Consider the following 27,993-nt stretch of genomic DNA (forward strand, 5'->3'; position numbering starts at 1 on the left):
TGCATGTAAGGTGACAGGGGTGTAGCTAACCTTAGAAAGGCTTAATCTCCTTGGCTAAGTTTACCTGCACTCCCCATGTTACCTCTTTCATGCCCTGAACTTATTTGCACGTATTTAATACATTGTTTTTATTTAGACTGTTTTCTCCCTAAAACAATTGTGTAGTAAAAGGAGAATTTTTATAGTGTTAAATTATTTTATATTGTAATTAGTTAGTAGAAGCAGATTTATTTGACTGAAAAATGTGTCCTTTGTTTTATCATAATCAACAAACTAAAGGCAAAATTACAAAGTTGCTAAATTAACATGACATTTCAAGTATCGGTATGTGTATCGGCGACACTAGGCCAGTAATTACTTGGTATCGGGCCGATACCAAAATTCCCTGTATCGCTCCGCCCTAGTTGTTAGCCTGGATACGTCACCAGTTTGGACATGCTAACCTGGGTTAGCGTTAGCCGTCACCCACCCAAAGGGATGCACGTGATGTAAGTGATAAATTTACAAATTGCTGTCTAATTGTGAGATGCTAGTAACTAGCCTAGGAATGCTAACGGTTTGGACATTTAGAGTAGAGGTTTTGGTGATTTTGGTCAAGGGACGCTAGTAAATAGACTAGAAATGCTAGTTGCTAGTCTTGGATTTTTAATTCCTCTAATTACAAGCCTAGAATGCTATTTGCAAACATAATGGCATGCTAATAGACCTGAGGATGGTATTAGCCTATATGCTATTAACTTATCTTTAAACACAGCTTTTTAAATATGTTTTTTTTTTAATCATTTAACAAAACTGTTTTGGTCACTTTATAATAAATTTGTTTTTAAATCTTTGCAAGAATATTTGAACTTTTATTTCCTGGAGGAAGTCCAGGTTCGTAATTCAGGCTTTTACTTTGAAAAGTTTGGAAGTTCGCCGTGCGTAAAGGTGCAAACACATCCCAGCAGGTAGAGCGACTCCAGCAGCTGCTGGAGATGAGAGCGATTATTTCTCCTCCTCCACCTCCACCTCCTCCTCTTTAAAGCGTCTGAAGGGATTTTATTTCATTTCATTTTATTTTATTTTACTTTTTCAGAATCAAAGAGAAATAATCTCTGGGACGATGCGTCGCCGGGACAGGTGGTCTCAGACCTGCATCTTCATGCTTCTTGTGGTCGCACAGATAAAATCACAGCGCACAGGTAAGCGGATTAATTTGTTTTATAACTCTTTAACGTGTTTTAAAGTTTTATTCTGCGGTGCGCTTTAAAGAAGTGCGGAAAACAGTAAAACAAAGTGTAAAACGAGATGATCGCCCACTCCTTGAATTAATAACAAATAAAATGTAAATTCATTCATGACTTGTGAGCTGAGAGTGGAGCAGACACGTGATCTCTGAGCGTGGCTTCTCCAGGCTGGAATGATGTGAATGTCTGGACTTGTTTATTGGGAATTATGAGTAAGTCATCATCCTCAGAGGCTGTTTGGCACAAAGGCCCAGAGATGTGACCTCTTTCATTCCCGCTGATCTGCTGCTCTGTGGCAGCGAAGGTTCAGGTTTCAGGCTTTAGTCTGGTTTTCTATGAGGGCGTATTATGAGACGGTGTATGGGCCCCGCGGCTGCCAATCGTACCAGTGGTATAAAAGAGCAGAGACATGGAATAAACACAAATAATGATGTTTGCTTGTGGTCTGTTACAGCTCTTTGTGGCCGTTTAGTGCCTTTTAATCATAGTCACCATGCATCCATTTAGGACCATTACTGGTTAGATTTGGTTGGTTATAGTTTCTGTGCTTTTATTTTGGCGCTTCCATTAATTTTGCTTATTTTTTTAGCATATTTTTCCTGTTTTGGTGCAATTTTTGTGCATCTTCTGCACCTTTTTGACTTTTTTTCAAGTCCCTGCAGGTTGGAGATGGTGTCATAGAGTTGCACTGTGTGTCTGTGTGTGTGTGTGTGTGTGTTCATATTTTCCTCTCTTCAGGGCTTGTCACACTTCATCTCCTAATTTTCCCAGTGGTTTCCCTCCTCTGCAGGCTGCACACACACACAGACACACAAACTTATTGTCGGCATTCAGGCATGCCAACGCGTTCATGTAGAGACATAGAAAATCCCCCGACACACTTCACACAAGAATTCAGTCTTGTGAGTTTTCAGTTCCTTCTGTCGTCCACGTTTTTTTTTTCTCTTGCTCCGTTGAATGAATCTTCATATTTCTTAGCACAGAAGCAGAAGTAGTTTTTGACATGTGCATCAGATAAAACCTTCCACTCCTGCACCGGTCACAGTTCTTTATCGACGCCCTGTCAGAAGTCAAAGTGACTGGAAAGTGTCGTTAATTTTCTTTGCGTCTTTGTGCTGATATAAATCTCCTTTTTGCTCAATTTATCTCTTTAGCGATTGTATTTCTGCACCACTCTGGTCAGCTCGCATCTATTTTCAGTCATTTCTCAATCATTTTGGAGGATTTCTTGGAAATGTAGTAACTTCAGGCTGCACATTCACCAAATAAGGGAACTTGAACTGCTGATTTACTGCGTCTCTCTCCTGGAGCTGAAGGTGTATTTGTCCAGAATTAACATCCTCTGTATTTTCTTTCTCCGTGTTTAGCTCCTCGTAGATTTACTGTAGTCGTGTTTACGCGGTGTTTCTGTAACAGGCGATTCTCTGGGTGGCCGGGCGGCCTATATTTTACCAAAGCAGACAACAAATGAGGCTTATGAAACCCTGTAGCTGTACACAAACCTCCACGCTGCGCATTAAGGACGTAAAGGAAGTGGAAAAGAGTGGATCTTATGGGATAATTAGACTTGAAAGAGAGGGATTATTTCTCATCGTCTCACAGTTTGTTTCCTGAATGAACAGCTGGTGCGGCCTGTCTCAACACGACGCTCATTTACACTATTAAAAATGTCTGCGTTGGCATTTTATGGGGAAAGTTGTTGGCTGATATTGTCAGTCTGCCCATTAAAGTGAAACACGTGTAGGACTGTGGTTGGTTCATACGTGTGAAGCTCTTTTTAGTTTCATTTAATAACTGAATTAATAATAATAAGTGACGCTCTGTTTTCCTGTAAACCAGCTGCTGAGAAGCGAACACGACGCAGATCGAGGTTGTTTGATTCCTATCAGCTGACGCACAGCAGACGTTTATTGTTGTTGAAACAGAGCAGGTTGTTACTTTAAGCCTTTGGAAAGTGTACAGGAAAACAAACCTCACCACTAATTACACAACTGCAGCTGTAGCGAAGCCGCGATGAAGAAGACTCAGTGTTTGGGTTTGACATAGAAAACATGTCTGGCTCAGCAGCGTTAGATTGTATCAAACATCAGTGTCTTAATTGTTAATTATATATGTTTTTATATATACATATATCACTCATGTCACATCTGCCTTTTAATTAACTTTGACGTAAAAGTTGAATGTTACTTTTATCTTGATTCAGTTTATCACTGTGTGTCTCGATGATACGGGGGATTAACTCTAAGTAGCTTTGAATTAGTTTGTTGTTCTGTTTTGACTTGTCTAGACTATCATGACTCATTTATCACGAACTAAACTTGACCTGGATTGACTTTACTGGAAGAATCTCATGTTCACTGTCTTTGTGTCTGTCTTATCTGGACATTTCTTATATTTACTTATCTTTAGTGAGACTTATCTCGACCTATCTTGACTTTTTTATGACTTATCTTGACCCACTGTGACTAACTGTGACGTGTTGTGATTGTCTTGTGCTGTTTTGGCCTCCTTTGAACTATTGTGATTTATTACAACGTATCTGGTCTTTTCTTATTCTGACTTATGTTCAAGTATCATTAATGAGACTTATCTCGACCTATTGTGACTTTTTGTGACTTATCGTGACTTTTCTCATTGTGACTAATCGTGACTCGTTGTTGTGACTGTCTTGTGCTATTGTGGCCTCCTTTGACCTATCATGATTTATTAGGACTTATCTTGACTTTTGGTGACTTATTTTGACTTTTTGTGATTTATTTTCACTTTTCTTATTGTGACTTATTTTCACGTATCATTGGTGAGACTTATCTCGACCTATCTTGAGTTTTGTCGACTTATCTTGACTCACTGCGGCTAATTATGACTTGTTGTTGTGATTTTTTTGTGCTGTAGTGATTTATTTTGGACTTTTCATGACTGATCTTAAGACTATTGTGACCTATTGTGAAATTCCTTGACCTTTATTGACTTTTTCATGTCATCTTGACCTGTTACTCATTGTGACTTATTTCTGACTCAACTCAAATTATTTTTGCTTTCTCACATTGTCCAATATTTTCTTGAGGTGTCACATGACTAGTGACTTTAAATTGTTTATTAGGGCAGCTGGGTCAGACTGATGTTGACTCCACGTCTTTGCCGCCCTTTCAGATTGAAGGTCTTAAATTATAAGTCTAGAGTCTGGTGGGTGGTGGACTGACCGGGGACAGGACACCACAGGAAGTAGGTGGCGGTTTAGTTTCTTCTTCTTTTCCCAGCCTTATTGCACCAATTATTTAACGTCATAATTAAACAAACTATACGGAGAAGTTGTTTTCCAGCAGGGTTAAAGATGACCCAGACCTTTAGTGGGCTGAAAACTGGTGGTTTACTTCAGTTTTGTCAGTAGAGATTAGAAGTGGATGGAGGTGCAGTGGAGAATGACGTGTTGTATGTACAGCGTGAGCTTGGCTTCTTAAAACAAACTCCCGGCACTCCTTCTTCATTTCCACGTAGCCTCGAGGACATTTCTCCTCCGTGGTTGAGTCCCATTTTACAGCCCCCCCCCTCGTGTGCACTCCTCAAATTCGACACCTCCACCTCCTGCAGATGATTAGACTGTAACCGCGGCTACATCAAAGCCTCTATAGGAGCCCTTTAAAAGCCACAGACGGGCGGCTGAGGGCGTTTTCTACCTGCTGCCAGATACGTTTTTAAAGGCGAGCGTCCGCCGGCCCGAGGTGTGATCTCCCGCCGAGGGGCGAGAGGATGTTTTTGGTTTCCATCTTCCAGTCTATCTGCTGTGCCATCTGAGCTGGCTTTGTTTTTCCAGCTGCAGCGTCGACGGCTTTGAGGTGGTGACGATGGCGGCTCTGGTTTTGCCGCCACCTGCTTGGCTCTTTAAGATCTAATCGGTGCACAGGTGGCCTCTGGTTTTTAGCCTAATTTCTAATTGTTAAAGCTGCAGGTTTGAGCGATTTGTAAACAGATTTCGTGTGTAGCTCCCTCTGGTGGTAGACTCCAGCATCTACAGTTAATTTACAACCAACCAAAGCCGTTGAAGGCTGGGAAAAGATCACCACGTGTTTTCAGATTTAATTCATCAGGGCACAGCTTTTATTTTGTAAACTGTGGAGCCGTGACACAGCTGGGAGGTTCTTTGTAACAGAACGCCACCGGTTCTGCAGGATGAATCAGCCTGGAGCTAGTTTCCTCTCTGCACTTGAATGCACCATCACAGAGCACGACACCTCTCGCAGGGAAGACGTTTGTTCACGTTAATCAAGGCTTTATGTGAGCGTCGTAAAAAAAAAAAGTTTAGTGGTCGTGAATCGTCTTCTCGTTGTTAAGAAACGCAGCGAGCGTTAATCATTTCCACCACGGTGGTCGAACAGACGAGTTGAGCAGCTGCCACAAACCTCTTAAGCAACAACCTGACACGGTGATGAAGACAAACGCAGGTCTGGTCCAGGTCAGGACGTTAAATCCTGAGAGATAAATAAATCACCTGAGTAGAAGGTTCGTTGCAAGAAGCTGATGTTCCCCTCTAGTTTCTACGCTCACGTCATTCTTCTGCTTCTATTTTGTTGTTGTTGTTCTTCTTATCGTTGTGAGACAGGTATGCATCAGTGTGTAACGGGGTCATGAGCAGGACTTGCCCTCGAGTCCGTTACCTGCAGGAATTTAAACCTGCTCCTCTCTGAGGCCTCAACTTCACCTCCTCACGAGCCTGAACTGAACCTGAGATCGTTGAGATAAGACACAAGATTGTTGTTGTTTATGTTTTCATGTGTTTAGTTGTGCTCTGTGCAAAGTAGGAGGAGGAGGACGAGGAGGAGGAGGAGGAGGTGGAGGAGTCATGGATGTTGATTTCTGCTGGATTTAAGCCAAAGACTCAGGAAACTTTCTTTTATTTCCTTCAAACAGCAGGGGGCAGCATTTCTTCCACTCTACTGAGCATGTGCAGAGAATCTATTATTTATTGCAAACCTTCTTCCTGTTTATTTATTCATCAGTTCATCTTTAATGACAGTGATGGTTCATCCTTCATCTGTTTTTAAAGCTGCTTCTTCTTCTTCTCTTACATACCGACCATCTTCTTCTTCTTCTGCTGTGATTTCTTCTTTCTACTTTTCTCCTCCTTTGCTTGTTATATTTAATTCTTCCTCCTTCTCCCTTTTCATCCAAGTTCTCCTTCATTCTTTCCCTTCTCCTCCTCCTTTTCCTCCTACGCCTTTTTCATTCCTTCTCCTCCCTCATTCTTCTCCTTTTCTTTCTTTTCCTCTTGCGTCTTCTGTTCTTGATTCATCTTCTCCTCCTTCTCTTCTTCTTCTTCTTTAAAGTTTCGTGTAAGCACATGAATCTGCTTCGGTCTCCATGGAAACGGTTTGTCTCTGATCACAGTGATGGATCAGGTTGAATTAATAATAGTAGTTGTAGCGGAGGTGGCGCCATCTGCTGGTTCACTGATGTACTGCAGCCACCAGTATGAGGACGGTTCTTTTTAATCCAGTGAACGTAAAAGATCTTTTTGTCCCTGCTGGAGTTTCTCAGGCCCCTTCTCCTCCACCTCCTCCTCCTCCTCCTCCTCCACCTCCTCCTCCTCCTCTGTTTTAATTGTCGTATCGCGTTTCCGTCCCACCACACTCGCCGTTCACACGCTCACATCCACTGGTGAGGAGAGACACCTGCTCCGGCTGCAGGACGTCGGCTGAAACCAGCGATGGTATGTTTCCTACAGTCTGTGGCCGCCTGGCGTCCAGCCGGCTCAGCTCCAACGTAAAATTAATTAATCCCAGCGAATTATCACGCAGGCTTTACGTTGGCTTCCCCTCCGCTGGATACGTACGGAGCAGCTGGCGGCTCCCGGTGATGAACGGCTCAACATCTGGGCTCTGGGAACTCTTTTGCATCCCATAAATATGGAGACAAAGCTCATAAATGGTTTTTTTTTTTGATGCAGGCGCCTTTTAATAAACGTAATTAAACCACTAGATTGTAATCTGGATAATGAGTGTGAACGCGTCCAGTGATGGTTGTGGTGCGGGAGGTCCGAGGGCTGGAATGTGTAACAGCTGGGGGATGAGCCGGATGAGCCGGGTATCTGGATGATGGGGGGGGCACCCCGGGCCAGGAGGAGGGGGAGGAGGGAGGAGGAAGGGGGAGGAGGGGGGAGGAGGACCCCTTCTTTCCGCTATCGTCTGTGAGAACCTGGAAGTGCTGCGTTTTCCGAGGATTTTCCGCGATGAGGCAATGGGGTCGCTCTCCAGGGAGGTCGGCTTAAAGACAGCGGCCCACCCCTCCTCCTCCTCCTCCTCCTCCTCCTCCTCCTCCTCAGCTGCCGTCGCTCATCCCTCGCCCACCTGCTGCTCCTCTCTCCAGCTGTGTTTATTAACCCGGGTTATTAACCAGAAAGTTGTGGAAACGGCTGCCGTTTGTGGTCACATGAAAAAGAAAAACTTAACTCCTGAATGTTGTTAGGTGTTAGTCTGTATTTGTGTTGGCGTTTGTGCGTCCGTGCAGTGGTTGCAGGCTGCAGAGTTAAGTCTTAAGGGACTCACTCATCAAATCACTCGGAGCAGAGGAGGAGTTTGGAGGCAACTCTAGTAACCAATGACTTCTTCGCCCTTTTTTTTTTTTTTTTTGCCCTGGCAGCTCTGGAGGAGGGTCTCTGCTCAGTTTTTATGTGTTTGCTTTCATTCAGCCGATGCTCAGTGGCCCTTGAACAGCTCTGGTTGTGACCGTTGGCCCCGGCCGGCTACTGACAGGTGCCCCCCCCCCCTTTTTAACTGTGGGAGCTGGATTCAGAAGCAGCAGCAGCAGCAGCATGGTGAGGATCCAGATCCAGTGTTTGCTCCTCCTGGTTCTCTGTGCCTGGAGCTCGGAGGCCTGGTTTTGGACGGTTAATTCAGAGACTTCCACGAAAACCACAACAGGGACGCCGGAGGCCGCCGCTTCGGCAAATACCACTGCGCTGAATGACACTGCTCTGAATACCACTGCGCTGATTCCCACTACAGCAAATACCACTACGGCAAATACCACTGCTCTGGATGCCACTACGCCGGTGACCACTTTGGTGACGAAGCCAATGGAGGAGGAGGAGGAGGACGAGGAGGACGACAACTTATCAGGGGCTGGGGAGGAAGCCATCACCGTGGCGACGGGAATCCGTAAGTTTGTCGAGGCGTGGGACGAGAGCCCGACCACCGGAGCTACTAACGGAAGCCTGACTGAGATGGTGGAGAGTGCTAAGCCTAACATAACGGGTAATACCAGCAGCAGGTTCAGAGGGGAGGAGGAGGAGGAGGAGGAGGAGGAGGAGGGGTCTGGGGAAGGAGTGAAGGATGTAGAGGGTGTAGCTATAGGTGGCGTCCCTAAAACCAATCAGACTCTTGAGCCTCGTTGTCTCCCCGCGCCCTCCGATTGGCCCGTGTGTAAACGTCGCGGCTTTTTGCGGCTGCCCAACTTCCTCAACCACACCTCTGTGGAGGAGGTGGGGGCGGCCCTACGGGAGTGGGTGTGGCTAGCGAGGGCGGGGTGTCACCCCGGCGCAGAGTGGTTCCTCTGCCTCCTGATGGCGCCCAGGTGCACCGCCCCTGCGCCCCTACACCTGCCCTGTCGCAGCTTCTGCCACACGCTGCAGGACAGCTGCTGGGCGTCCCTGGAGGACGGGCGTCTCCCGGCCGAGTGTCGCCTCCTGCCCCAAAGAGCGCGGGAGTCCGGGCGTCGGGCGTGTGCGTCCGTTAGTAACTGGAAAGGTAACCCCGCCGGGTTAGAATGTATCCTGTGTTTGCCGATACATTTTAAATCCGGCCGTGTGTGTTTCTGGGTGTCTTTGCTCGTCACGTGATGCATGCATGAAGTCCAGAAATGTTTTATCGCATGTGGCCTAGTTCTGTTTATAATTATCAGTCGTTATTACACAGGATGAGATGTTACACTCCCCTATGCCAAGATCAGAGGCAAAACACTCTTAAAAGCCCAACCAGTAGGCTAGCAGTTAGCTAGCGGCTAGCAACCAACGAGAAGACACCAGCTAACTAGCCTAGCCAAAGTTTATTAAAACATAAAGCAGCAAAATCTGTAATTACTTTTTAATTTGTTTGAGTTTGAGATTGTTATTATGTCAATTTTCCTCCATAAAGTGTCAATTCCCTGCCTACATTACCCACAATGCAACAGTGTCACCAAACAGTGTGTTTTGAATTTTTCATCACCTCCAAACTCCTTAGAACTTTGTTAGCAACCAACAATCCCAAAATACCATTTATTTATTTTAGCTAAATCTGAATAGTCTATTTTGTGTTGTGATCTTTTGCATTTTTTGCCTACATTACCCACAATACAACACCACCAACAGTAGGAAGCTCTAGCAGCTCCAAACTTCTCACCTTTTCTTTTATCCTCTCGTTTTTTATCCATATTTGCAATTTTGCAGTAGACAACTTTGGGGCATTTATCTCTAAGAAACAAATCCAGAAACCTAAAATATATGTAAATATATATGAAGATGTCATCTTTTACATCTTCTGCCTACATTACCCACAATGCAACACCACCAGCAGTAGGAGGCTCTAGCAGCTCCTAATTTCCCTTCCATATTTCCAACTTTGATGCACTTATTTCTCTAGTGTCCGATAAGAAGCGTATTTTTCAAAGTTTATTAAAACATAAAGCAGCAAAATCTGTAATTACTTTTTAATTTATGAATTTGAGATTGTAATTATGTCAGTTTTCCTCCAAAAACTGTCAAAATACGTTACCTACAATGCACCAGTTTTTATCACCTCCAAACTCCTTAAAGCTTCGTGCTACTCAAATAAAACATGATATTTATTGCATTAAAGTACAAATAATCCCGTGATTAATGGATAAAAACTCTCATGTTTTCACCGTTGCTGCATGTTGTGTGAGTCCGTATTTAAACTAACAACAATCCTACAGGTCCTCCGAAGCCTTTTCTACACTGTGACATGAGTTCATCTATTTATTTATTTTAAAATTTATAAAACCCTTTGAAATTCCCTGAAGCATAAACCATTTGGACAGGAAATGCTCTGAGGCCCTGGTCCAGCTTTTTAGTGGCTCCATAAATTTAGCGGCGTTGAGACGGTGGTTGTATGGACTCTTTATTTCAGGGGTTAAAAGACTGAACTCTGCTCCATAAAACCGTCACTGTCATGTATTTTCCCACAGAAATGTTTAATGTAAAGGCTCCGCTCTCTTTATCACGTTTAACCTTTAAACCTTCAACTTAGACAAGCTTTTATTTATTATCCTGCAACAGACTGAATTATTATTCTTCAGAGGTTAGCATTTGGCTCTTTATAATAGTAATAGTCTTAAAGCATGCTAGTATGCTACACTAATATAGTCCAGATGACATATCTGCTAGGCTAGTTTTAGCATGTTCTCAGTGTATGTATCTAGCCACGCTAGCACTCCCACATTAAAGTATATTCTTTCTTTTACAACCAAATATGTGTGAAACTATTCCAAACAACCCTCAGCTGTTTAGTGCTAATTAGCAAATGTTAGCTTTTTAGCATTCTCATTGTAAGCTTGCTCCACAGAATATTAGATGTTCTTTTCAGACTTTTAGAATGCTAATGTGCTACTATCAATGGATGGTTAGAAGATAGTTTGAGCTTTTTAGCATTCTAAGCTTCTTTAGAGGTTAGCATTTAGCTCAGTTGAATATTAGATATTCATTTTAGTCTTAAGAACTAAATAATGAATTTTAGCATGCTAATATGCTTCTAGCAACATATTAGCGTGCCGATATGTTGCAATAATGTAGTGGAAATTATGAACATTTTGCTAGGCTAGTTTGAGCCTTTTAGCATTCTCATTGTAAGCTTCTTTACAGGTTAGCATTTAGCTCGGCTGAATAGTAGATATTCTTTTCAGACTTTAGAGCTAAATTACCAGTTTTAGCATGCTAATGTGCTACTATCAATGGTTAGAAGATAGTTTGAGCTTTTTAGCATTCTCATTGTAAGCTTCTTTACATGTTAGCATTTAGCTTGGCTGAATATTAGATATTGTTTTCTAATATGCTACATATTAGCATTGTGCTTGAGAGCATGCTAACATTAGCACGATCCAGATGTGTGCAAGAAGAAGTTATTATTGTTCAGAGATTAGCATTTGGTTCTTTATAATAGTAGCTCAGTGTTACAGTGTGCTAGTATGCTAAGCTAAAGTAGTACAGATGATAAATATCATGTTTGTGGATGTAATTAGATTCACGATTTTATTTTAAAACTGAGACTAAACTCTCAGTAAAGCGTTAAATGAATGTGATTAATTGTGCTACATTTAGTTCAATGCGAAAGAAGGAAAGACCGAGGGAGGAATGTTTAGAGGACGGCTTTTCCGACTCATTTGTCTCATTTGTCAGCGCCTGTCACGTCCTCCTCTTCATACCAGCCGTGCGTGTCTATCCAGCTCTTATCTCCTCACGGTCTCAGATCAGCTGTGGTGATTCAGGCCGCGCACAAACAATCGGGCCGTCTGTGGCGGCGAGGAGGGTTGTGTTGGAGAGCTGTCGATGGCATTTACGGCGGCGGCTGTGGGTGGGAAAAGAGTCCGATCTGGAGAAAGGGACAACAGGGCCTTGTGATTGGGGAAGAGACGGGGCGGACCGGAGTCTCCCCCGGGGGTCAGAGGTCGGCCTCCCCCTCAAACCAGCCGCAGATGATGGGTGGTAATTGAGCATTAGAAGATAGACTTTTATGTGAGTGGGGAATTACCCACTCTTTACCTCGACTGCATGAAGTTTGGCCATTTTCACAAATACTTGACCTTGGCAGAAAACTTCAGTGCACCTTTTTAACTTAGGGAAGTTTATTCTGAAAGTCCACCACCCTAAAATACTTTGGTTTATCATAATATAAGGCAGCAAAATCTGTAATTAGTCATAGATTCATTGGTTTTCATTTGTAATTATTTAAATTTTTCTCTAAGAAATTGTGCAAATTGCTGCAACAGGACTAGATTTTTCTTGTCAAATTGTTGACTTACGTTACCCACAATGCAACACCACCAATAACTGTTGGTCAAAAGTTGCCACACCTCTTCCAGATTTTCTCTTGTAAACTTCCAGGACATTAATGAACGTGATCTTCTATAATTAGTAGCATTAATTTGTTCCATCATATTCATGTGATATTATATCAATTTTAAAAGAAAAAGTTTTGGGGCCGATCTTGGGGACATTTTGTGTTGGTGCACATAGCACAATTTTATGCAACAAAGTCTATCTCTACACAAATTTTGAAATTCAAAAAAAATAAAAAATATTCTAATAAGTCACCAGAACACTGTGGAATAAAAGCCTCTTGTAACGTTAGCGGACAAAAACATTCATGTCCAAAAACTGCTATAAAAAGTTAACGGATTGATTTTTTTTTTTTTTTCTGATTTTTTTTTCCCCTGCATAAACCACTGCAGCACTTTACAAAACTACCAAAAATTCAATAATTTGGGGGAATTTTCAACCTTTAAATGCCAGTTTGATTACTTGATTACTTCAATTTTTTTTTTTTTTTTTTTTTTTTAACGAAAAAAGCATGAAAAATTTGCTATTTTCCATAAATCTAATGTTGGGTGACTGGAGCCTGTTTTTTCTTTTTTCTTTTTACTTTTCCAGATCAGTCTTGGGTATGACGAAGTTTATTTACATTACATTATTAGTTTTTGTGTAGCCTCAGATTTAAAACTTACCACTAAAGATATCCAATTGACTTCAACTATAACTACATTTTTTAATCTTTCAGCCATGACACAATAAAATCATTCATCCTATAATATTAGGGTTTAATTTATGAGGAAAAACTTGTCATTTTTAGTGTTCAACACTAAAATCAGTGATTTCCCTGTTATAGGGCCTATTAATAAAATCTTTATTTAATTCTTTTTTGTGCTATTGAGCTTTAAAAATATTAATCCGTTACGTTTTTACAGCCGTGTTGATGTTTTTGTTCGCTAAGGTCACAAGAGGGAGGTAAATTAAACAGATGCCTGAGGGTTAATTTTTTTGACTCAATTTGTCCAATTAATTATCTGTTGTATTTTAAGCTGCATTTAAAAATGTCTAAAATTTATGTAGAATATTGCACTATATCCTAGTAATGTATCGTGTGGTGACTCAGGTATCGTGGTAAGTATCGTATCGTAAAGTCCTGGCTGGTAGCCGCCTCTATGATCCTCCATGATGCTCTACATGGGACCAGTTAACAAGGACCTGTTGCTCCTGTTTCTTTCTATTTCAAACAGCTGGTTTTGGAGCTGCACCGCCCCCCCCCTCCCCATAATCAGTCATCTTTAATTTGTTCTCTGCTCTTCAGACATTTTCAAACATGGATTAAAGTCTGAGCGCGCTCAGAAGCTGGACATGTTGCAGCTGTGTTGCCTCAGTTTGAAGTGTTGACTGGCGTTTAGCGTCGGTCCTGGGGGGGGGTCGCTCGGGTTAGCTCGGGTTAGCTCGGGTTAGCTCGGGTAACTGGCCTCAGTTGTGTAAAATTGGCTTGTTATTGCAGTGTTTCCTTCTCCAGATGGAGGTAAATTAAGCCCTGGTTGTGGCAAACTTTGATGATAAACACTGAACTTGGAGTAGAAGTTTTTCTTTAATGATAGAAGCTTGAATGATTGGACATTTCAGGCATTTTCCTGTATTTTTTAACATCTTAAAACACTAGTTTTATCTCAAACTGGAGGAAAATCCAAGCTCTTTCAGATTTTACAGGGGAAAACTGTCTTTCTGCTTTGCCTCCAGGGATGACGGAGGCCCTCTAAACCTCTGGAGGAGTTTTCTCCCACAGTGACATTTCTGCATGTTTTAACTGGCGTGTTGTGTCAGAGTCGACTTTTTGGGCCCTCGTCCTATTAAGAGTCCCTCACGGTTCACTTTCCCATGGATATCTGACACGCATATCCTCCCTCCATCCCTCCATCCGTCCCTCCGTCCATCTGTGCCCGTCTCTTTTCTGTCTTTTTCTTTTCGCACATTGGAGCGTTCGGCATTGAATTTCCCTGCAGTTACATGTTGGAAAGTACAGACATGGCACCGCGGTAATCCTCCGTAACAGAATACATGAGGTAATCTTTATTTGCCAATGCCTTCAGGGCTGCGAGGCGTCGCTGGGCGTTGCTCCTCCACACAATGAGCCCTGTTAGCTCGCAGATAGAAAGTCAGATATGAGCTTCAGAGCGTGGCCAGAAGCTTTCAGTGCAGAGATCTTACAGTAATTACAAATTGTTGGATTAAAACTACAGCTTTAGCCAAGCTAGCAGCCCTGTATTTAGATTTTAATCTTTGTTTTGCAACCTAATATGTGTGAAACTTTTCCAAATAACCCTCAGCCCTTTAGTGCTAATTAGCAAATGTTAGCATGGCGATATGTTGCACTAAAATAGTGCATTCTGCTAGGCTAGTTTGAGCTTCTTAGCATTCTCACTGTAAGCTTCTTTACAGGTTAGCATTTAGCTGCTCTAAATGTTAGATATTCTTTTCAGGATCAAGAACTAAATAAACAATTTTAGCATGCTAATGTGCTACCATCACCATGTTAGCATGGCGATATGTTGCACTACAGTGGTGGAGATGATGAACGTTTTGCTAGGCTAGTTTGAGCTTCTTAGCATTCTCACTGTAAGCTTTTTTGCAGGTTAGCATGTAGCTCCTTTAAATATTAGATTCCTTTTTAGCCTTAATAAGTAACCAACCAATTTTAGCATGCTAATATGCTACTATCAACATGTTAGCATGCTAACATTAGTCTGTATGAGACAAATAAACTCAGTTATTCACTACTAGAATATTTCTGCATGAGGTTACTTCTATTATAATAGAAGCTCAGTGTTATAAAAATGCTAATGTGCTATGCTAATGTAGTCCAGATGATAAACGTTCTGCTAGGCTAGTTTTAGCATGTTCTCACTATAAGAAAACTACATTTCTGGAACATGTTTATCATGTTTTTCATTAAAACTGCTTCTTGCAGAATAAAAGCTGAAACTATCCAGACATGTGGCAGAAGAAGTTTAAAATTAGCATAATTTTGTGTTGGTTAATTGTTCCCTGGTGCTCGAGTCACATTCCGGTTCACGGGAAAAATCATAATTCAGAGTCTGAAGATTTCAGCCACTGATACCGAGACGTAAAACCGGGCGATTCATTTGTCATACGGTGGTCTGGTAACCACTCGGCTCTGGTTTGTTTTCGTTCTGTTTCTGGTTGAAGGCTCTGGCTGGTGGGAGAGTCGCGGTCGGGCCCAACGGGTTCCAGATGTTGAAAATTAAAGCAGGGCCGAACCCACGCGCTCGAATAGATTTTGTTGCAGGACAAGACTCTTCCCCCGTCGTCGTCGTCGTCGTTTGTCATTTCATACGCGCATTAATTTGAGCCTCATGATCGTTCCCGACAGCTGCAGCAGCTGGAAGAGATGAGCCCGGTAGGAGCAGGTGGTGTCCTGAGTGGGAGGACGACCACCCGGCTTCACTCCGGCTCAGACCCGGACGCTCACATGTGTCTTCAAGACACTTGCAGCCAAACATGCAAAGCAAGAAATATCAGTTAAAACCATTTTCCTGACTCTTGAGTTCAGATTTTGTGATTTTGTCGCATTAAAAGCAGATTTTTATCTTTTTTTTTGGCATTTTCTCATCATTTAAACCCCCCGCTGACCTCTGGTGATTGGCCTTTCTGGCCATGAGTCTGCAGAGACGTCCTGCAAAGCTTCCTAAACAATATTTCTCCCTCGTGACGGCAACTTATGAGAACATAATGGCCGGTCTAAAGGCTCATTTCCTTTTGTGCTATTTAAGTCTATGGGAACTGAAATGTCAATGTGTGTTGCAGCCGTTTCCTAACATGGAAAACGTTTAAAACTGAGCTTTTAATATGAAACTAATTGACCTTTTCCAATGCAAATAATAGATAAGTTGCACCTTGACGTCCTCCCGGTGTCCTAAACTCTTTGTTCATGTCCTTTTTTTGCAGAGGACAGCAGCGTCTCTCTGCTCCAGCTCATCGGAGACCCTCCTCCAGACGACGTCTCCAGGGTCTACGGGCCCAGGGGGGAGCCGGCCTACGCCTTCAGATCCGGGGCGTCCCAGGGCCAGCCGGCTCTGGCCCACGTCCCCAACCCGTTCTACCGCCACTTCTCCCTCCTCTTCCACGTCAGGCCGGCCGCCCCCGCCGCCTCCGTCCTCCTGTCCATCACGGACGGGCCCCAGAGGCTGATGCACGTGGCCGTGAAGCTGAGCGCGGTGCAGTCGGGGCGCCAGAAGGTGAGGTTCTTCTACACGGAGCCCGACGCCGAGGCCTCGTACGAGGCGGCCAGCTTCGACGTGCCCAGCCTGGTGGGCGTCTGGAGCCGCTTCTCGCTGGCCGTCTCCGAGGAGCAGATCACCTTCTACCACGGCTGTGACTCCGAGCCGCAGGTGGCAAAGTTCGAACGGTCTCCGGACCCCATGGAGCTGGACCCCGGGGCCGGGATCTTCGTGGGTCAGGCGGGAGGAGCAGACGCAGACAAGTTCCAGGTAATAAAAAGAAATGAAGGTTGATTCACCTTTAATGGATTTAATTAGGACTGAACATGTTTATACCGACACAGAAACAGAGACGAGACAGTGGAACTGATGAAACATCTGGGGGGGAAGAGGAGAAGAGTGATGGAGGAGGATAAAAGAGACGTAGGAAGAAAGTAGATGAAGTGGGAGGATTCAGGAGGAGTCAGGAATATTACAGCAGAAGAAGAAGAAGAGCTTATTTGCACGGTTGCTAGGAGACCACGTATTGAGGCTCATTTTTGCAGAGTGGTCAGTGAATGCATCACCCGACCTGACGGTTGTGTGTCTCAGGGCGACATCGTGGATCTCAGGGTGGTGGGGAACCCTCGAGCAGCCGAGCGTTTGTGTGACGACGAGGACGACGAGGACGCAGTGAGGCTTTTATTTCGTTTTTATGTTCTATTAATTAATTAATTTATTTATTTTTTTAATGTGACGTCCTTCTCTTCTCTTTGTCTGTCTTCCAGGCCTCTGGAGACTATGGCAGCGGTGCAGGAGACAGGACACAAGCAGGACACACTGTCAGGGTCAGTCTGACTTCAGTAGTAGATCAATGTACCACCGTTTATTGTGGATCCTGCACCATCTAGTGGTTACTGGTGGTATTACAGTTAATTTCACTGTGTTGCAGTGGAAGGAAATATTAGTGCCTTTAATTACACGTAATAAACAAATAAATTTAATCAACAGTAAATCTGAAAACGCGTTTTTATTACAGCCCTGAGCAGCCTTGCATTCATACAGAATACTTCCTCAGTTTTCCTGTGATAATGAGTTATTTATCTCCTTATCTCCAGACATTTAATCGATATCTAGCGTCTGGCTGACATTAAAGCTCAGATCAGGTATTATTATTTTACTAAGTCAGGAAATAATACGTGTGAATGCATGGCTGCTTAGGGCAGTAGATTTTTGTGAGCTTTAACTTTTAATTTAACCACTTCAAACTCGTATATCTTTATTTAGATTTTCATTATGACGCTAAAAATTAAAGCCATAAATTAACTGGTGGGAATCAATGTGTTGCTCCGTCTGTTCTTCCCCCATCTCAGACGACTCCCGCCTCTTTCCGTCCAGTCCCCGAGCCCCCGCTCATATCCTCCGAAGGAAACAGAGAAACAGGTAGGATGGAGGAGGATTCACTTCCAACTTCTGTAAAAACGCTGTGGAAGTTTTTAATCATACGACAAAGAGACAGATTTCTTTTATATTTATTTATTTATTATATTTATTTATTAATGGAAAGTCTCCAAAAGCTGTTAGAGAGCCTTTAATTAAGGTTTTTAAAAGGTTTGTTTTTAAGAACGGAGCAGTAGCGCCCTCTACAGGACAGATTCCTGAACAAAATCTGTCTTTCTCTTCTCCTCGTCGACTGCTTTTTGACAGTTTTTCTCCACGTTTGGAAGAAAAATGAAGCTTAATAGTTGTTAAAGATGCTATAAATAAATAAATAAATAAGTTGTAGTAACGCGTTAAATCTTTTCTCTCAGGCGCTGATAGAGCTAAAGGGGAGAGAGGAGACCGAGGCGAGAAGGGTATGAAGGGGGACAGAGGTCCAGCGGGGCCGAAGGGAGATTCTGGTTCCAGTTCTGGTTCTGGTTTCTCTTCCTCCCAGGGCGGAGGGCGAGGAGAGAAGGTAAATCTCTGGTGTTCGGCTTTCAAAGAGAGAAGTGAGCCCCTGTTAATCTGTTCGTCTTCTTTGTTTTTTTCCAGGGAGACAAAGGAGCGAAGGTACGTTAACGAGCAGCTGCTTCGTTTCACTCGTTTTATCTTTGACACTTTTAAGAACTTTATTCTGTTCTTGTCGCTAACAGGGCAGCTCTGGATTCGGGTACTCCGGCAGTAAAGGAGAACGTGGGATTCAGGGGCCTCCCGGGCCCCCTGGTCCTCCTGGACCTGCAGCTGAGGTGGTCCGACTCGGGGATGGGTCTGTCGTGCAGCAGGTGGCCGGACCCCCTGGTCCGCCGGGACCACCGGGGCAGGACGGAGCCCCCGGAGCACGAGGAGCTGATGGGGAGGCGGTGAGCACAGACGGGGGTCAGGTTTTATTTGAAAGCGTCTGCTGAAGGGGGTGTGGTACTCAGACGGTTCTTTATGTTTCAGGGCGATCCAGGAGAGGACGGGAAACCTGTGAGTTACCGAGAATATTCTTATTAATCTGCTTCACTACGTTGAAAATGTGATTTTTGTTATTTTGGACCCGTTTCCAGGGACCTGCCGGACCACAAGGTTCGCCAGGAATCCCAGGGACTCCTGGAACCCAGGGCCAAAAGGTTAAAGCCTTAAAACCTTAAGAAACGTTTGTTTATTTGTGTTCAGTGTGATAATTAATTCCTGTCCGGTGGATCTTTGCAGGGTGAGCCTGGAGAGGGTCAGCCTGGACCCAGAGGCCCTCCAGGTCTACCGGGACCTCCTGGACCTGGTGCTGGTTCCGGCCCAGTACGTCCACGCCTCAGATACTCACTGCTTAAATTTTACAAGATAAACTTTTTTTTACTTTATTGTGTTTATTCTTACAGACGTTTTTTGACATGGAGGGCTCAGGATTCCCAGACTTGGACAAAATCCGGGTTTGTTGCTCATCTCAAACAAACAAAAAACAAAATAAAAAATTGAGTAGTTTAGCAACTTAATCATTTTTGATTTGTCATCCAGGGACCCCGTGGTCCTCCAGGCCTCCCAGGTCCTCCTGGTCCTCCTGGGATCCCGGGGAATTCAGCAACACTTGGAGAGAACGGTCAAGTAGCCTTTGGACCTCCTGGGCCGCCTGGACAAGACGGTGTCCCTGGTCTCCCTGTGAGTATTTATCTGTTGTTTTGAACCATTGACAAACACCGTTGGATTCTGAACCTCAAAAATGAAGCCCGAAGTGGGCGGAGCCTGCACAAGTATGGACTCTACTACCTGTTAGCTCAGGCTACTTCCTGTCACTCAACGCCCCTAATTATGCAGAATTTTAAACCTTAATAAAAAATAAATGAATAAGTTAGAAGAAAATTCATGTTTAGTGACGCTTTAGGCTTTTTAACATGGAAGTCTATGGGGATTTGCTCCCTCTTGCAGCCTCTAGTGGCTACTCGATGAACTGCAGCTTTTTTGGGCTTCATCGCTCAGACCTGGAGGTTGTTGCTTGGTTTGAACGTGGCGCCACAGCCTGATGATATTAATTTTGTGTGTAATGTTTCAGGGCCCCCCTGGTCCTCCTGGTCCTCCTGGTCAATCTGGATTCAGAGGAGAAAAGGTAACGTCCAGCTAAACTATATAAAACCATGCTAGCAGCTCTGTGAGGCTATGCTTTGAGCTACATCCAGATAATAGCATGCTAACATGGTCACAAAGACAATGCTAACACGTTTAGCAAGTGCAATCAGGACGTGTTTAGCTTATGCTTATGTTTTGGGATGGGTTTAACCGTTAGCATGTTTGTCCTCCTCGTCCTCCAGGGTGACGGTGGCGATCTCGGTCTTCCAGGACCAGCTGGAGAAAAGGTGAGTAAGAACCGAATCCGTGTCTCTTCTTCACGATTTTCTAAAACGATCTTTGTGGTGGGTGAATCTAGATCGATTCTTTGTCATTTCCATCTAGCAAGGCGTACAAGAGTCCAACTTTTTCACCGACCTGTTCTCTTACTTTGCTCCACCTTCTACGGTGTGTAATGGGTGGCAGGTATTGGGGGGCGGGCGTTTCTGCTTTTCAGTTTCCACATTTACACAAACTTCTAACTGAATGCGCGATGAATGAGTCCATTAACTCAACCACTACCTTAAATCTGTTCTTATATTCTTCTTGATCTGATCTTGGATGTTGCCCAACTCTCTCTTCACCTTTCTGTCTCCTTTATGTCTCCTTTTATTTGTCCTGCATGTCTCCTTTATTTGTCCTGCATGTCTCTGGATCTGAGAGTTTCACAGGACTTGATCGAGAACAAACTAATGGCGTCCATGTTTTTTAGGGTTCTCGAGGTGACCCAGGACAGTCGGGTACACCGGGGCAGACCGGACTGGCCGGGCTCCCCGGTCCCATGGGACCAATCGGACCTCCGGGTCCCCCCGGACCACCTGGACCCCCGTATGGCTCTGTGAGTAAAGGTTTCAAGGCCAATGACTAATCGCACATCTGGTTATATTTACCCACTAATTTAATTTCCTCTTCATTTAGAGGGGCAGCGATGGTTATATAGTGGATGACGTGACCAGATCCTTGCCTGGAGTCCAAGGTCCACCTGGTCCACAGGTGCCCATGTCACACATTGTTGTCCTTGTCTCCTCAGTACCGTAAAGCTCTGTCTCATTCTATCTGCATCATGTCTTTCAGGGTCCACCTGGTATTGCAGGACTACCTGTAAGTATTGTTTCTGTTTGTTAATTTCTGTGAATCGGATAAAAACGGTGTTCCTCAGGGTTCTACAATGGGACCACTTCAGTTTAAAATTTTTATTTTGGATGTGATTGTTTTGTTGAGTTTTAACCACATGATGCCATTCTTTAAACACCAAAAATTAGACTTTAGCCATCTTGCTTCACAACTAAACAAACTATTATCAGATCTAGATGTTGACTTCCCTGATTTTTTCAACGTTTATATTTTTTGTGGTTTCTCTCTTTGTACTTAGTAATGTTTGAATGATTGGTTTCCAGGGTAAGCCAGGCTTGCCAGGCTTACATGGACAGAAAGGAGCTGAGGGACCACGAGGAGCTGCTGGGATCCCGGGTCTGGACGGATTCCCTGGACTTCATGTATAAAGATGAACCTTCACTGTCGGGTATATTTATTACATCTCCACACGTGTGGTCTATATTCTATTTGTTTGATCTTTTCTTAGGGTGACAAGGGAGACAGGGGAGAGAAAGGAGATATGGTGAGTGAGCAAAACCAATATATTTCTATTTTTTTAAATCTTTCCCAATGTTCTCTCCAGATTCACCATGTTATTTTCTAAAACACAGGGTCTTCCAGGAAGAGATGGGGGCCCACCTGGACCTCCAGGACCTCCCGGACCTCCAGGGCAGGTGATCTACCACCCGTCAGAAAATGTGAGTCGCAGGTTGAGATGCACCCGAGTCTGAATCTGTGAATTTAATTAACCCCAAACGCGACGTCTTGTTTCACAATCACTCACCGACTAAATCGATCTTTCGTGAAGTTACTAACAGTCATGGCTTGCTTCGTTGTTGACCCACCTCCACGCTAACGGCCCTAACCTTGTCTTGCTGTAGTTTAACGAGATTTATTGGAGAGAAGATGGGCAGGTGAGTGGACACACCTTTCAGTCCGTTAACCGATCGCATGTAAACGTCACGTAACTAATGCCGCTTTAACAAATTCAAAGATTATTTGGTCTCTTTTTAACGGGTCCTTCTTCTTTAGGGAGGTCGTCCTCCTGTTCAAGCAGGATCCACAGTATGTATACACCCCTATGATTATTACACATTTGATTTTAAGAAAATTAATCTGATTTGAGAAAACAGAGGGACTTTAATGTCTTTAATGCATGTTTGTTCTTTGATTTTAGGGGCCCATGGGGCCGAAAGGAGATAAAGGGGACGTGGGTCCTCCTGGATATGCAGCTAAGGTTTGATAATCCATATTTTTATGTGTTTTAAATTTGCATTTTACAGATTAAAAGATGCACATTTAAGACAACAGTGTCATAGTAATGAGTTGTATTTGAGGAGAATACTCACAACCCCATTTGGATGATTTATTACATTTTCTGTGTTTATTTTAAATTAAATAAATCAGTTTGTTGATGATTAGTTTTGAGGCCTTACTATTAAATAAAAGATAAGACTTCTTCCTATTTCATGACATCCTATAAGGAAAAAAATAGGAAAAATTTCCATGTTGCACATTGAGGAAGGAAGGATATTTAAAAGTGTAATACATACCAGCATAAATAAATAAAACATGATAATAATTACGGAGGAGGATTAGAGACACTTAAAAAAAAATTTAGTTAGAGCGAATGACTTTGTTTAAAATCAGAATTCTAAGAAAAAAAGTCAGAATTGTGAGAAAAAAGTCAAAATTCAGAGAAAAAAGTCAAAATTCAGAGAAAAAAGTCAAAATTCTTATCAAAAAAAGTCAAAATTGTGAGGAAAAAGGCAAAATTCCGAGAAAAAAGGCAAAATTCTGAGAAAAAAGTCAAAATTCTGACATTAAAGTTAAAGAACTCAAAATAAATTATTCACTTTAACTACAGTTTTTTCCCCAGTCGCTCTATTCCTCTTCCGTTAATAATTAATATAACTGATTTGTTTTTATTTGATTCATTAAACTGTGTTGGCTTCCAGATTTCTGTAGAAACTTAAAAAAAAAAAAAAAATACAATCTTTGTTCAGGGGGAGAAAGGAGAACCTGGAGTCATCATGGGGCTTGATGGGAGACCTTCGTACTTGGGAGGCCTGGCAGGACAGCAGGTAAATATATAATATTATAATAATAATTGATCAGTGTGCTGCTTGATTTTTGAGTTATCAGCGTGTCGTGTTTACTTGTGTGTATTTGTGTTAAATTACAGGGGGAGAAGGGTGTTCCTGGCCCAGTGGGACCTCCCGTATGTCAGATTTTTCTAAGTTCAACACTTGTTCCGCAACCTAGCTGCTTAAAAAGTTAATGCGTCCATTTTTCTTTAGGGTCCATATGGTCCTCAAGGTCCGAAGGGAGAGATTGGTTTCCCTGGTAGGCCGGTAAGTTGGATAAGTAACTTTAAACAAGACCAAAGGGGCTTTGAATTAATCATTGGAGACGACCAACTGATTGATTGACATAAACAGTTTAGGAAACGTTTCCTTGGACTAAACGCTGTCTGTGTTTTTGTTTCAGGGTCGACCAGGATTGAACGGCGTCAAAGGAGAGAAGGGAGACTCAGGCGGTGGATCTGGATATGGTTACGCTGTGAGTGTCTTTGGTTTAATTACTTATCAGAGTTCAGTTCTAGTTGTGTAGTTTTTACCATCAGGCCAACGACGGCTCAATCACTTCATCAACATTTGTTGCGTCTCAGGGTCCACCAGGTCCTCCAGGGCCTCCCGGACCTCCTGGACCTCCCAGTGCCTTCGATGGAGTGAGTCATGATCTTCTAGTAGTTGTGTATTCATTTATTTTGAACCGGTGCAGGAACTTAAAAAACGAATTCCTTGGTTATTTCAGAGATATGAGGATCCCTCCAGATATTATCCTGGTGAGTTCACGCTTCACATTCAAGCACCAGTTTGCTTAGCTTAGCATAAAGTATTAAGCTGGCAAGAGCTGGAAACACATAGGAAGCGATTTATCCGGCTAAATCGTAACTGATCGGCTAGCTTAGCATAAATCCCGGCTCAACCTGAAAAGCTAAAGTTTTCCGAGAAGTCTGATTGTGTTTTAACTTGTCGCTCTTCTCGTTTACAGTTAAAGGAGAAAAGGGTGATCGTGGACCACCGGGAATACCTGACATTTCAGGTGAGTCAAATTTATTGACCACAAAACGCTAATGAAAGTAGATTATTTCATTTTAGACAAATTCATATCAAGGATTCTTTCGATTTTAGGTGGTGGATTTGACATTTACACCTTGAAGGTATGTCTACATTTCCACACAATCATGGCTTCTGTGTAAATACTGAGGTGTGAAGTTTTTATTGTGTTTGTATTTCTGTCCAGAATGAGCTGAAAGGTGAAATCGGCTTGAAAGGAGAGAAGGGAGAACCGGGCGGAGGATATTATGATCCCCGCTATGGAGGCAGCGCCCCGGGCCTCCCTGGACCTCCGGTAAGATTCATGACAACTAAAATTCATCATTAATCGATTAAGATGCTGCAAATTAATCTTTGTCGTCTCATCAGGGACCTAAAGGTGAGTCCATCGTTGGGCCTCCAGGCCCTCAGGGGCCACCTGGACCTCCAGGAAGAGGCTACGATGGCCAACCTGGACCACCAGGGCCACCGGGACCTCCAGGACCGTCCCTGCCTGGTGCCCACAGGGGAACCCAGAGTGAGTCCTGTTCAATAATACCTTCTAAGTGGTTGAGAGGCTGAACTGAAGCTCATATTAAATGTATTTAAATGACAGCCATCAGTATTCCTGGACCCCCGGGACCTCCTGGAGCTCCTGGACTGCCTGGAACCTCGTCAGGGGTAAGTAGACGTCATGAAGTTATGGCCAAAGTAAAACAATAATCTGCAAAGTGTGTTTTGTGTTTTAGGTGACAGTGTTGAGGTCTTATGAAACCATGGCGGCCACCGCGAGGAGGCAGCCCGAGGGCTCTCTGGTCTACATCATCGACCGGACTGATCTCTACCTGCGGGTGCGAGATGGCGTCCGTCAGGTCCAGGTGAAACTTTTACCTCTTAATCAACGACACAAAGATAATTTTATCGATTTCTGTGTTTACTGATGAGCTTTTGTTCTCTTTCAGCTTGGGAGCTACATCGCTTTGCCGTCTGTGGATGTGAGTGTAATTTATTTTTTTTTTAACATCGTCAGCATATTTAATACTTATCACACGCTTCATGTTTTCAGGGAAATGAAGTTGCAGCTGTGGAGCCCCCGCCGGTTGTCCCTTACCCAGACCACCACTCCAACACCGACACCTCCACTCATGACTCGCAGAGGCCCCCTGAGAGTCCTGAACAACAACCAACCGACCCCCGATACCAACCCGACCCTCGCTACCAGCCTGACCCCCGATACCAGCCCGATTCCCGATACCAGCCTGACCCTCGATACCAACCCGACCCTCGCTACCAGCCTGACCCCCGATACCAACCAGATACCCGATACCAGCCCGAACCCCGATACCCAGCACCGACAGATCCCAGGTTCCCAAGTTACACTGAGAGAATAAACCAACCAGATACTAGGTTTTCAGTCCCAGACACTCGCTACCCAGTCACCCCTCGAAGACCTCCGCCTCCTTCCGTGCCCCAGACTCCGCCCCACCAGCACACCTCAGGACCAGGGGTAAGTGGAGACCACTGTGTTGATGTGAAACTCCCAGCGTTTTCGTTGTTAAACATTTGCGTGTTGCCTGCACAGCTCCACCTCATCGCCCTGAACAGCCCTCAGACCGGCGCCATGCGGAGCATCAACGGGGCCGATTACCTGTGCTTCAACCAGGCTCAGGCCATTGGGATGAAGGGAACTTTCCGGGCCTTCCTGTCCGCCAGACTCCAAGACCTGCACAGCATCGTCCGCAAGGCCGACAGGGACCGTTTCCCAATAGTCAACCTGAAGGTAGTTAAATGAAGCCTTTCTAGAGAGGACAGGTACCACTCACCTGAAGTAGAGGTCGGCCGATATGGATATTTTAGGGTTGATACCAATTTTGTTTTGACATCAGCATTGGCCGATGGCTGATACGTGCTGCCGATATTTGGAACCAGTACTGCTTTTTGTAACAAATGTTACAAGTTTCAATTTAACCAAAAACATAAATATTTATAATTGAACTTGGGGCTAATGACAAAAATGTGTTGGTGCTGAGTATTAAAGTAAATAGATCTTAGTTTGGTATTGGCGAATGCACCCACATATCGGCCTATACTAGTAAAAAACATAAATATCAGCCCAATATGTTAATCGCTAGTCTCAGTTTTGCCAACACTTAGCTTTAGCTAAGCATAAAACCTGGAATTTAGGGGAAAAATACTGTTTTCATAGCACGAAGGAAGCTCCACACTTTAAAGCTGTCATGGCATCCACTTTTTCTACAGTCCATGGCTACAGCTAACACACCTCTTGTCCATTTACAGTCTAAGAGTTTTTAAGTAACATGTCCAAAAAATACATATCTGTATATGAACCAAACCTGATGTTAGCTTTGTCTGGTTTTCTGTTTGCCGCCGTCTCTCTTAGGACGAGGTTCTGTTTGACAACTGGAACGCCATCTTCAGTGATGGCAGGATGAAGGACAACGCACCGATCTACTCCTTTGACGGCAAGGACGTCCTGAGGGACAGCACATGGTGAGATGAAAAAAATATATATATTGTTGGACAAATTAAATCTTGGAGACAAGCATGTAAAGTCTTGTCTCCGTCCCTGTTTGTGTTTCATCCCAGGCCGGAGAAGATGGTGTGGCACGGCTCGACCAACGACGGTCAACGCCACGTCAACGACATCTGCGAGACGTGGCGTGTCGGCGACCGGGCGCTGAGCGGCATGGCGTCGTCACTGCAGAGCGGCAACCTGCTGCAGCAGAGCTCCAGCAGCTGCTCCAACTCCTACGTGGTGCTGTGCATCGAGAACAGCTACATCGGCCACAACAAGAGATAAACACACAAACACAACACTTTGATCCGTCTATGCGCCACTTCTGGTTCTTTGTAAATACGACTTTCTGTGTCCTTCATTAATCTACACAAGGTTATACCAAGTTGAGCTCAGGTGACCTATAGCAACTCACCCTCTGGCGGCCATATTGGAAGTCAAAAGTTGTCCTTAAGTTTTTGCCATTTTTCCATTTTTCCTTGCATGTGTGGTTCTATTACAGACAAAATGACAAGCAGCAAACATTGTGACCCCATGTCATTATCTCAGAGAAGGATAAACCACGACAACAGAGCTGCAGAACTATTGTGTTCCAGTTACTGCTCAAGTATCTGAAAATAAGCCTTAACAATGATTTAAATAAGAATTCCTGTGTCTTATACGCCACATTCATGCTCATATACAGTATTTGTCAGTGCCAGAGTTTAGAGTAGGTCTATAATATTTAGCGTCTGTGAGCAAATACTGAGTTTTTGTATGTGAAATGTATGTTTGTTTTTTACTACTACTTCAACTCTACACTGATTTAATTGTAACCCACAGCACTTGAGTGACATCCTTTTTCAGTTTGCTACGGTTTGATATTTTCAAGTATTCTTTGGAAATACCAAAAAAAAAAAGGATATTTATTTTTTATAAGCTGTGCTTTTTTCTACTTCACCTGTAACGTGTGACGTGAATGCTTTCACCAAGAATAATAAAATATGTCCTGTATATGTTAAAGTTTGCACACATAGAAAGCAAACAGATGAGATGTGTGTGTACAGAAGTCTGGAAAGGATTCAGCCATAAATGTGTTGTGCACTGTTGCTCGTTCATTGTTTTGCTTGCAGGAGCGGAGAGTATACATAACCTTTCATGTACTAACGGCTATAACAAATGCAGTATGATGTGCGTGTTCTTGAATAAATGTTAATTGTGTGTGAGGCTCTTAGCTGGAGCTGCACAAAAAGAAAAT

General features: G+C 43.5%; 1 protein-coding gene across 6 annotated transcripts; it reads left to right on the forward strand.

Annotated features, from left to right (window-relative positions):
• The first annotated feature begins 463 nt into the window (after nt 1-463).
• On the forward strand, nt 464-27,992 carry LOC125000970 (collagen alpha-1(XVIII) chain-like). 6 transcript variants are annotated; one of them, XM_047576780.1, is made up of 43 exons: nt 464-488; nt 1,076-1,181; nt 16,213-16,754; nt 17,076-17,156; nt 17,252-17,311; nt 17,837-17,906; nt 18,275-18,420; nt 18,498-18,515; nt 18,599-18,805; nt 18,888-18,914; nt 18,995-19,057; nt 19,140-19,223; nt 19,304-19,354; nt 19,440-19,580; nt 19,972-20,025; nt 20,228-20,272; nt 20,370-20,432; nt 20,737-20,862; nt 20,943-21,017; nt 21,099-21,125; nt 21,422-21,520; nt 21,607-21,642; nt 21,731-21,817; nt 22,001-22,033; nt 22,152-22,184; nt 22,297-22,356; nt 23,126-23,203; nt 23,305-23,340; nt 23,420-23,473; nt 23,610-23,681; nt 23,791-23,850; nt 23,937-23,967; nt 24,177-24,227; nt 24,317-24,345; nt 24,429-24,536; nt 24,611-24,758; nt 24,837-24,901; nt 24,970-25,098; nt 25,183-25,215; nt 25,287-25,727; nt 25,803-26,000; nt 26,622-26,731; nt 26,828-27,992. In XM_047576780.1, the coding sequence occupies exons 2-43, from the start codon at nt 1,103-1,105 to the stop codon at nt 27,039-27,041; spliced, it is 4,164 nt and encodes a 1,387-aa protein (XP_047432736.1). In that variant the 5' UTR covers nt 464-488; nt 1,076-1,102; the 3' UTR covers nt 27,042-27,992. The 6 variants fall into 6 exon arrangements, with proteins under 6 accessions (XP_047432736.1, XP_047432737.1, XP_047432729.1 ...); XM_047576781.1 differs by lacking the exon at nt 464-488 and adding an exon at nt 905-947; XM_047576773.1 differs by lacking the exons at nt 464-488; nt 1,076-1,181 and adding an exon at nt 7,952-8,473.
• The last annotated feature ends 1 nt before the right edge of the window (nt 27,993 follows it).

This window comes from Mugil cephalus, chromosome 23, assembly GCF_022458985.1.
Source record: "Mugil cephalus isolate CIBA_MC_2020 chromosome 23, CIBA_Mcephalus_1.1, whole genome shotgun sequence".
NCBI classification, from domain to species: Eukaryota; Metazoa; Chordata; class Actinopteri; order Mugiliformes; family Mugilidae; genus Mugil; species Mugil cephalus.